At 40.4% G+C, this 11339-nt stretch overlaps 1 protein-coding gene across 1 annotated transcript; it reads left to right on the top strand.

Moving 5' to 3' along the window:
• The first annotated feature begins 278 nt into the window (after nt 1-278).
• LOC125969248 (uncharacterized) lies at nt 279-9644 on the top strand. The gene is made up of 8 exons (XM_049721134.1): nt 279-431; nt 3609-5006; nt 5570-5662; nt 5807-5902; nt 6179-6295; nt 6803-7036; nt 7150-7499; nt 8397-9644. The coding sequence occupies exons 1-8, from the start codon at nt 374-376 to the stop codon at nt 8889-8891; spliced, it is 2841 nt and encodes a 946-aa protein (XP_049577091.1). The 5' UTR covers nt 279-373; the 3' UTR covers nt 8892-9644.
• The last annotated feature ends 1695 nt before the right edge of the window (nt 9645-11339 follow it).

The following is an 11339-nucleotide window of genomic DNA, read 5'->3' as shown; positions in this document are numbered from 1 at the left end:
GACAATCCTTCAAATTTATTTACAGAGAGAGAGACAGAGAAAATAAAACATTCACTTAAGTGTAACGACTCAAGAAATTATCCTCCTTTTTTAATTTTAGAATTACACGTGACTACTTTGAAATCATCAACATTTCATAGTATACTACAGTATAGTATCGTGTACTACACTATAATCATAATTCTTTTTTTTTTCTTTTTTTTTAGTGCTGAAATCCAAAGTAGGCATAGAAGCTTTGAAGAGCTGGTGAAATGGCCAATCAGGGCAACAAAACAGTTGCTGTGCACTACCTCCACGGTGCACATGCCCCCGAACTCTGCTTGAGGGGTATAAATATCCTGGGAAGAGGAGGAGAAGGCCCCTGGCAGCCAAAATGAAGTCTCTGGTCCATGTGTGCTGCGTTGTGGCTCTGCTGGTTCTGTCTACTGCAGGTATGGCTGAGTGGCTTTGGCATTTGTACTGCAACATGTCAGTGCAGTGGTGCTTTTGTGTTTGTGAAGTGCAGCCTTGATGAGGATTTGGTGAGGGAGTGCTTCTACACAGTAGTGGAATGACTACACAATAGTTGTGTGCTTTTAACATGGTCACAAAATTATTGCTCAGGGAGCAGAAAGTGACCTGGCAAACTGGACCTTTTGAATTATTTTCCCCTGTGGTCAGAATATAATATAAAAAATGTATAACTAGGAATTCAGGTAATGAAAAATACCAATGCTGCAGAAAACGTTTGTAGATGTGATGAGTGCAGTTTGGGGTTTTGAGGGTGTAAACTGGAAATGTCAGTCTGAAGTGGGACACCAGCTGATGGAAAATGTTCTGCCTGCTGCTCATTCCCGTTGCCCTGGAGAGACAGCGCTGTCAGATTGACTTGTGTTCACTACATACACCCACCAACACACATTCACTAAAAACACCAATTAAAATGAAAAAAAGTTATTTTGCCACTGAATCAGTTTTCTTCTGTTTTTCATTTATGCTTTACAGATCTCACAATACAATAATGACTTTAATTATAAGTACTATGATGAATCTGAACTAGCTATTAAGAGGTGTGTGTATTATTAGTTGATGTTTTAAACTTCATCAGGATACCCTTAGTGTGTCCTTGAATACGTTCATTTGGTAGCCTGCAAACAGCTGTAGTCACATGTCAGGCATTTGTCAAGCTGAATCGTCACCAGATACTTGGCTCACTGATCTCTTTGTGGCTTTCCACAATCCATAGATGTTGTTATTAAAGAATACGCACACACTAATACATTAATTAGAGCGTATTTATCAATCCAATGTTATTTCTAAAAGAGAACCGCAAAATTATGTACAAGACACCAATACAATTAGACTGCATAGATTTACTTGCAGTAATATGCTAATCAAGTCCCAAGCAAGAATATACAAAGGTGTATCATTAAAAGAAAAGTCAACCCCAAATTATCTTTGCAATAATATGTTCTGCGCAGCCCAACCAGTTGAAACACAGCGTTCTGATTAATGTTTCCAAATCCCCCTGTTTTTATCCATCTCTGGGGTGGCCATTTTGCCACTTGCTGTCGACTAAAAATGACATCACCGTTTTCAGGTCTCAGGTCTCAACCAATCATGGCTCAGCAGCTTTTCAAAGCTGATTTGTGATTGGTTGTGTTTGAGACCTGGAAACTGTGATGTCATCTTCAGTCGGCAGCAAGTGGCAAAATGGCCGCTCCCTGAGATTTCTAAAAAAAACGGGTGAATTTTGCTTCTCAACTATGAGAACACGAATTGGAATAAAATGGAAATCTGCAAAATGTAATGTTTCAGTCTAATCTATCCACTAAATTATTCTTCACTTGGAAACCGCCAAATATATTTCCAAATATTTCATTCAATGGGAGTGGCAACTGTTTTGTAAGCCCCATGCATGAATTTTGGTTTATTAAATCATGACTCATCCACGCCCGTATTAAGACACCACATCTACTGTTGCATATATTGCTGAAGGTTTTTGCAAGAAGCATTCTTGCACAACCAGTGAAGCAGTTGCCAAGTGGGAAGACATATTGCACCCCCTAAAAATAAAATAGAAGCACAAATATCCCTCCTATGACTCATTGTGGGCCTATTTCTGCATCAGAAAGGTGACATTCAGCACATCTCACCACACTGCACAATCTACCCGGACTTCCAGGTGCCATCACCGTGGAGCAGGAGATGACAAAACAGCCTTTTAAGAGAAACTTACTTGCTGGCACTATGATGGCATAATGAACCTGTGACATTTGACGCATTAACTTAAATGATGATAATCTTGACAGCAAGTGATAAGCCAGCAAAGCACATCAGCTGCAATAAATAGCTTAATATGTGATTCAGTACCTTGAAATAGAGGGAGAGAATGGGGGAGTATTGCAAGAGTGAGAATACTGCTTGCATCATTGTACAGATAAATCCAATCACATAAACCAAACCCATGTACGCAATCGTATATTAAGGTACATTGTGTTTTTGAATTAAGGTTTTAAGACTATTAAGGCTTCACCGTCAATAAAGCAAGACAAATGAGTCATCTGAGCCAATTTACACAAAACAATATCAAAATAGATCACAATTAGTTTAACGTTCAAGCAAACTCCTGCAAACAAACCCAAGATCAGTTTCACTACGATCTGGACAAAATTATCTTGTCAATTTACTATTGTGTGATGTAATAATCTTAAAGGAAACACGTTTCAATGCATTATTCTCCATAATTTCAGTTGCGTGCTTTTGCCAAAAAACACTAAAGATCAAAAACTATAGCACACCCCTTTTCTTGTCTTGTTGAAATCAGTCCATTCGGGAGGTCAGACCCAAATCTCATCCAAGTGGCCAATGGCGAGTCTGGCACCCATTACCATAACGGCTGGGGGCAGAGTCAAAAGCTTTGCTTCCAAAGAGGCAACTTGTCATCTTGTATAACAGCAAGCTGGATCTCATTGTACTGGATCTCATTCCAGCAGCTGTTTTTGGTTCTTCTTGCGCTTCCTTCTACATGCTGGCTCTCATCTCACCAGCGTGAGTATGCTGCAATGAGATGTTTGTTTCTGTTGTGGAAAATCCCATCTGGGAAAAAAAGTAAGCAACCGTAAAGACAATAAAAGCAGTTCATACTCTACACTAGATTACATATTTACATCACTTGAAAGTGGCTTTGGATCTTCACCAAGCCAAATTGATCATATCTCAAGAGACAGAAACTTCAAGACTGACAAACGTGCATAAAAGCAGCGTCAGCTGCTTACGCCTGTCGTCTTTTTTCACTGACCCCACCGTGTAATGTGAACTGTACTGTCTATACATATACTATATTAGCTGCCATCAGAATGTGCTCAACCGTCTGTTCACACGAGTCGACAGTTAAAATTAAATTGAGGTTGTAACCTTTTCGTGTTTATGCCCTGTGAATGTGGAGAGCGATGTTAACCAAAACTTGAAAGTTGGACGTTTTAATCCATCTCATATTGGACCTTATTAGATTGTGCAGGAGTACCTAATATTGTGGGTGCGGCGTATGTGTATATGTTACTATAACCCATCTTTCCTCAAGCTAACATGGTCTCCATTCTTCTTTATTTCTGTGGTTTGCCATCTAGGGTCATCCATCCCCGATGAAGAGCCATTGGTTTCTCTACGGCTCCAGGAGCCTGAGACAAATCTCTTCTCCTGCGGATGTGGTGCGGCAGAGGAGCATCCCAGCCAGACTTTGTCCAACGACACCCCGGCCCCAGAGAGGCCAATGTGTCAACCTTGTACTCCAACACCAGCTGCGTCCGAAGAAGATTCAGCCTCAGAGGGTGAAGAAGAACCAGCTGGGATGGCACAAACGGAGGCTTCCACCAATGAGGAAATTAGCAATGCAGAAGAACAAGAGGAAGCTGTTCTCCAAAATGTAGCCGTGGAGGAGAACCAAGAGGAGCTGGTATCTGATGAACGCGAGACATCCATTGTGGAGGAAAGGAATGAGAATGAAGCCGTTGGTGTAGATGTAGCTTCTGCAGGAGACATTATGGAAGAAAACAAAAGTGAAGATGCAGAGAATGAATTGCCACAAGATGAAGAAGTTATCCCTCACGGGGATGATTCTGAAGTGGAGGAACTGTTTCAAGAAAGAGATGAGGAGACACAAGAAGGAGAAGTAGTTGAGGAGGAAATTGTGCTAAAGAATGTCGTGGAAGAAGAAGCCTTTGATGGTGCTGAATCAGAGCCAGAAGACATTCTTGAAATGAATGCTGAACCTGCAGAGCCAAAAGTGACATCTGAACTTGAAGCACATTATGACAGCGAAACCGATGTTACATCTGAACCTCAAACAGATTATGACAGTGAACTAGAAGTCTTGTCAGAACCCGAAGAAGAACATGGTGCTGCCCCAGAAGTGATATCAGAACCTGAAGCAGAATATGAAGCTGAACCAGAAGTTATATCACAGCCCGAAACAGAACCCGAAGCTGAACCAGAGGAGATATTAAAACCTGAATCAGAATATGAAGTTGAACCTGAAGTGAAATCAGAACCTGAAGCAGAATTTGAAGCTGAACCAGAAGAGATATCAGAGCCCAAAACAGAACCCCAGCCTGCACCAGAGGAGATATTAAATCCTGAATCAGAATATGAAGTTGAACCAGAATTGATATTAGCACCTGAAGCAGAACATGAAGCTGAAGCAGAAATGATACCAGAGCCTGAATCACAATTTGAAGCTGAACTGGAAGTATTATCAGAACCCAAAGCAGTGTATGAATATAAACCAGAAGTATTGGCTGACCCTGAGGAAGAAAAACTAGACACGACCAATCATGAAATCGGAGTAGATGCACCAGAAGTTACACTTGTTTCTGAGCCAGAAACAATTTTAAAGCCCGAAGCAGAGCCAGACGTCATTCCTAAAGTGGTTGAAGAAGTCACACCAGAGTCTGTTGAGGAAGCAACAGTGGAAGATCTTGAAACGTCTGAAGAGACCCATGAGGTCAAGGAGTCTTCACAGGCCACAGGTAATCAACGTTTAGTGTAGCTCCAGCCATACACAATAATCTGTACAATTACACACACAGAAATTAGATGCAAAATTTGTATTTATTTATATTCAAGCACAATATTCAACACAGTCCAAATCCTACTTTACAATTCTGATTTTTAGGGGATTTTGCAACTGCCATTCGTGCAATGAACATTTCAATATGAAGGGTCATGACATTTAAAAGATCATTCTCAGCTTCCAGTCTTTCTTTCCCAGGCACTTCAATCCCACAGAATATGACACTGTGTGTGGCTAAAGAGGAATTAGCGACAACCTCTGGTACAGAAATAAACCGACCAAAATAGCAGAGGAAGCGAACAGACTGATAGACGTGATATAATAGTCAATCCTGTGCTGTTGAGCACAGGTGGTCCAAACACTTGGAAACATTAGACATGGGGATTTTGTTTAGAAAAGAAAAGGTTGAAAGCATAAACATCCAAAACATGAATACCCACATAAATGAACAAGTCTTCATAATATCAGTTACACAAGTAGCGTCAACCATTCCGACTGATCGTCCACTTTGCCAATCAGGGAAGGCAAATGAAGGTCCAGCAGTGAGGGACCGCGCCCATATTGAAGACACACTACGACTGGCTTCTGCTGAACCTTCAGGCCAGTTGTCAGGTAAGAACCGAATCAAACAATCAATCTGAAATTCAGTAAAGAGAAGTAACAAACACCAAGTATCCACTGTAGCACATGACCCGAAATGTCTCATTTCAACCTTTGACCTGTCATGTTCTCAATCTCAATGATGTTTTTCTCCAGCTGCAATGAAGAAGCTTCTGAACATCCACCACACAGCCATCAAACCAATGGAGCAAGCCTTCAAGTACAATGAACTCAGGCAGCATGAAGTCACAGGTTAAATCACACTGACCATGTTGACAAATATAAATAAAGTTGTATTGTATTGGATATAATTGCTGCGTATTTCAAAGAGGTTCTCGTCATTATCAGAGCCAAGATAGGTAGCTCCACATCTTAATTTTAAACGAACTAAGATTATGACCACAAGATGGCACAAGAAATCAGGTCAGAGAAGTCCTGAAAACTCTGGAGCGTCGTGACTTTTATTTTTAGAAACAAAATTTGAGTTAGTTAGTATCTGGTTTTGTTCTCTTTTCATCCACATTGTAGATGGAGAAATTACTTCTAAGCCCATGGTTTTGTTCCTTGGACCCTGGAGTGTGGGCAAGTCCTCCATGATCAACTACCTGCTGGGTCTTAAAGACACCCCGCAAGAACTATACACAGGTAAATGATTTTGCTTCAATGTGTTTTCCAAAATGAATGACTAGTCACAGATGCAGAAGATATTCACAATACATAATGAACTTTAGAAATATATGCAACTCATTCCAATTTAAACATGCAACAATGAGGAGGTAAGAACTATGACTTCAAATAGTCCTAACACCCATATTTTTGGTCCTCATTGTTTGCTTCCCACAGCATTACATTAAATACGTATAGTCGGTCACATAGCATAATGGCCATATTTAAATATTTTTGGAAAACAGGAAAAATAAATATTTAGAAAACAATTAGTATTTTTATTGGATATTTTTCCTTCCCCTTGTTAGTCCGTCTTGTTGTTGTTGTTTTTGTGACAATACCAACCAAAAATGCCTTTTTTTATGTTTTCCAAAAACTATACTATGATTTAGACAATTATGCTAGTGGCCAACGATTTATTACTTGGAACACTACAGTATTTAAAGCTCAGTGATACTGTCAATGTTCTACTCACCTTTCGACCAGGTGCTGAACCCACGACCTCTGAGTATACCGTAATAATGCACGGCGACAAGTATCGCACCGTAGAGGGCATCGTTATGGCAGCTGACAGCTCGCGCTCCTTCTCGCCCTTGGAGAAGTTTGGCCAGGGCTTCCTGGAAAGGCTGGTGGGCTTTGAGATGCCTCACAAGCTGCTGGAGAGGGTCACAATCGTTGATACTCCTGGCATTATTGAGAACCGCAAGCAGCAGGAGAGAGGTAAAACATTTTCGTGATTCTCAACTGGTTTCGACCGATGGTTGTTTTGCAACTACTTGTTGTGAAGTGCAACTGAGAACTTAGACTAAGTCGTTTGTCCTGACCCCCATCAGGATACCCTTACAACGAGGTGTGCCAGTGGTTTATTGACCGAGCTGACCTCATCTTCCTGGTTTTTGACCCCACCAAACTTGATGTGGGAGGGGAGCTAGAAATGCTCTTCAGGCAGATGAAGGGCCGGGAGTCTCAAATCCGCATCATCCTCAACAAGGCCGACAGTCTCACCACCCAGGATCTGATGAGGGTCTACGGAGCCCTGTTTTGGAGCATGGCACCCCTCATCAATGCCACAGAACCTCCTCGGGTGTACGTGAGCTCTTTTTGGACTCAGGATTACGCAGTCGATACCAGCCGAGAGCTCTTTATGAAAGAGGAGACCTCTCTGTTGGAAGACTTGAACCAGGTAGGTCTTTTTTTACACAGTTTTATTAGAAAACCTGCGAGAAAGTCCAACAATAGTAGGCACTGCACTTTAGAAGACACATTGTGGCAGTCACCGACAGTCTGTTGTTACTACTTAAAGCTCAAACCAGGATTGATCATTTCAGGGCTTCTTTCACTCTTCTAAGAAGTAATCTGGGATTGATTCCACCTTTCATGTGACCCTGAACACAATTAATGGTCGAGAAAATAAGCGTATAGTACATCCATGCATACCTTCATTATGGCGCAACCCCAATGGCAACTAATCAATAAGACTGCCATGGAAACAGGAGTTCAGAACACTAAAAGAAAGCTCCCATTAAAAATAATATTGAAAAACAAAACAATGAATTGATTAATTGATCATATACCAACCACAACTTGCACAATACTCATACAAGAGCTATCAAATATTTTGCCTTTACAAAGATAAGTAATATTAATGTAAAGTAATGTTATATACCACTCACAGTAATATTGCACATCATATAATAATAATAATAATAATAATAATGACATGGTGAATTGAAGTCTCAATTTCTTCAGGCCATACATAGTCAATGAACATTCATTCCCATACAATCAAGCAGTTTCTAAATGATCAATCGATAAACTAATTGGTAAATAGATGATATAAAAACACGTGTTCACTTGTCACCTTTTTTGAGTCATCTGGAAATCATACATGCGAAGGGTAGAAGTCAAATTAGTTCAATCCTAACAATTTGTGTGGCTCTCCATGGACCAAAAACCAGACTATCAAGTATAAAACAATTTTTTTTTTTAAAAAGCATACAATAGAAAGCGTCATTGTTAAGAGTCATTTCCCAACTTATGTGAAAATGGACTCCCTCTTCCTTTGTCGCTCTTCTTACAGGTGATAGAGAACCAGATTGAAAATAAGATTGCATTCATCCGGCAGCATGGCATCCGAGTGCGCATTCACGCCCTCCTTGTTGACCGCTACCTCCAGGCCTACCATGAAAAGCTGGGCTGGTTTAACGATCCCCATGAGGTGTTTCACGACATTGTCACTGACCCGGACAAGTACTACATCTTCAAGTCCATTCTGGCCAAGACTAACGTCAGCAAGTTTGACCTACCCAGCAAGGAGGCCTATCAGGATTTCTTTGGCGTCAATCCGGTGTCCAACTTCCAGCAGCTGTGCTACCACTGCAGCTGGACGGGAGGTTGCATGCTGGACCGTTTAGAGAAGGCCATTTCCTACGAGCTCCCAGCTCTGCTCATGAGCGTCAGCAAGGAGACGCCCGCTCCGGCAAAACCTGCCCCGGCACCTGGCACCCTACCTTCCGGCAGCTGCGATGGCCCCGAGTGTGAGGAGAAACCCAAAAATCGTTGGAGGAGGCAGTGAGATGGATATGAATGTTGCAAACGCATGAATCACAGCGGCAGATGGTGGTAGCCTACAGGCTTTTTTGCAAGAATCCTCACTGCTGTGATTCTTAAAACTGAACATGGGGAGCAAAACAGAATGTTCACCTGGGTCATAGAACCCCTAATATACATACATTTTAGACTCTATTTATTCTGAATGAAATAAGTGAGAGATAGTCTTAGAACAATGTTACATCATGCTGATAAAGTAGAACGAGAAAGGTTATAGCTGACCATTATTGGTGAAAACTTCCACTACTTCGTCTTCTAACAAAGGAAATATTCATTTCTAAACATTCAATTATTAAATTTAAAGTAAATAAATCAAAAGATGTTTGTTGTTCTTATTTTCTTTTTGCACATTATTTATTCTCATCCTCAGAGAAGGCCATTGCCGATAAGATGCTTAAAAACTACTGTTATCTTTTTTGTGCCTCTTACAAAGATTGACGACTAAGTCAAATCTGCTGTTCTGTTTTAATCCACCTTGGCTCCGTTGTCATGTCTTGGAGGATTTATGGTGCATGTTTTGATAACCAGACAAGTGCTCATCGAAATAAAAATTTGTATTCTATTTTGCATGCACAGAGAACATTTTCCTATAGAGACATTTTTTCAGTTGTAAATTTAATCCGCATTTTCTATGCTGCTTTCTTCAGGTTCATCAGTTCAGGTCTGTCATAATTTTTCTTTTCTGTGCTTTCCTTTGAGTAAAATTCATCAAATCTTCTGCACTGTTTCTTCTCTGAGCCTACAAAGACACCATTGAAAACACCAACATTGAAAATATATATTTTTAGTAATAGTGTATATGCAAAACCTCATAATGGTGTATTATTGATGAGTTTGAATGAGAGTAAGTAGATACCAAAACACATTACGCTAAAAGCAAAAACTAGTATGTCTTGCAGATCATCCACTAGAAGATGCCTTAAAATCAATTTGTTAAACTTTAATCCAAGAGTCATACAGAGCATAAAGTTCACTTAAGATACAGGAAAACCTTCAATGATTACCACTGGACACTCTGTCTGGATATTTCAAGGAAACCTTTAGTAATTCTCAATTGTGCTTTCCGGTTTCCGTCCACAGTTTCAAAATGTTTAACTTTTTTGCTCACCCATTGCTCTTATAAAATAATGAATAAAAGCAATCGAATAATAGCAAAACTATAAAACACCCCACATTGGTCAACCTGAAAATCCCAGGATGACACAAACAAAACCTCACAAGCACGTGTATGCCTGCAATTAAAGTTCCGTTTGTACATATGCGACCTCATAAAACGTGTATGTGTGTGTATGTGAAGTGTGTTTGCCAAGCCTATTGGCCAAAGTGCTAACAGAGACTTTATCAGTGCAGCTTTATCAGCTCTATGAAAAAGGACTCTTGTGGAAGCTCTCAAATACAAGTACACACACGCGTACACACGTCATCCACATGCCACTGGTAAACACACTTGAACAATGCACACAGGGTTTATGGTTTATTGGGATCATATTTCATTGTTATCACCAGAAAAGTTCAAGCACACGCACATAAACACACTCACAATGAGTCAGTGAATTAGCATGCTTATTGTCAAGCAGTGTGCAAGCCTGCTGTTGACAATCTCATCACTTTAATGTCTCCTGGAAGTAATGATTAAAAATATAAATGTGTCATAACACCTTATGGTCTTCAGCACATAGAGATTTAAGGATTGGACTATTATGAAGTCCATGCAAAGAAAAAATAACAAAACCCTTTAGATGTAGTATATATATATGTACGTATATAAACATACATATGGATAAATATGGTCTCTTAACCACCTTTGCTAACAGTGAAAAACAAAGTAAGAGAAAGAACAAGTTGAGTGTGATTGCTCCTCCTTTAAGCACGTTAAGGCAGTCAGTCAGTGACATGTGACCTGAACGGACACTCATTGTGGAAACCCACCCATCTCCAGCTGTGTCAAGACACCGATACGACATAGGGACAAAACGGAAACTCAGAATTGGATTTCGGAAATAAAAGCATCATTTCAGTATTGGAGTGAAGACTTGTCCTTTTCCTTCTCTTTCTCCCCCTCTCTCTATTTTCAGACGTATGGGTAGATGGATGGACAGAAAGATACAGATAGACAAACAGACAAACAGACAAGCAGACAAACGGACAGACAGACAGACAGACAGACAGACAGACGGACGGACGGACGGACGGACGGACGGACGGACAGACAGACAGACAGACAGACAGACAGACAGACAGACAGACAGACAGACAGACAGACAGACAGACAGACAGACAGACAGACACAGATAACACTAAGTGGCGATTTGCGGGTTTTTATGAATCTTGGTTAGAGAAGATGGAAACGGTCCCAAAGACATTATTCAGATATTTGCAAACAGTTGTAACGGTTGCAGATATATATTTAAGA

Source organism: Syngnathus scovelli, chromosome 5, assembly GCF_024217435.2.
Source record: "Syngnathus scovelli strain Florida chromosome 5, RoL_Ssco_1.2, whole genome shotgun sequence".
NCBI lineage: Eukaryota > Metazoa > Chordata > Actinopteri > Syngnathiformes > Syngnathidae > Syngnathus > Syngnathus scovelli.
Note: the sequence above shows the minus strand (reverse complement) of the source record. Positions and strands in the feature narration are given on the sequence as shown.

What these genes read in the sequence shown, in the direction of transcription:
- LOC125969248 (XM_049721134.1), top strand. Translation starts at nt 374, where the DNA reads ATGAAGTCTCTGGTCCATGTGTGCTGCGTTGTGGCTCTGCTGGTTCTG. An exon ending in GCTGGTTCTGTCTACTGCAG is followed by an intron (nt 432 to 3,608) that starts GTATGGCTGAGT and finishes TTTGCCATCTAG; the next exon opens with GGTCATCCATCCCCGATGAA. An exon ending in CAGGCAGCATGAAGTCACAG is followed by an intron (nt 5,903 to 6,178) that starts GTTAAATCACAC and finishes TCCACATTGTAG; the next exon opens with ATGGAGAAATTACTTCTAAG.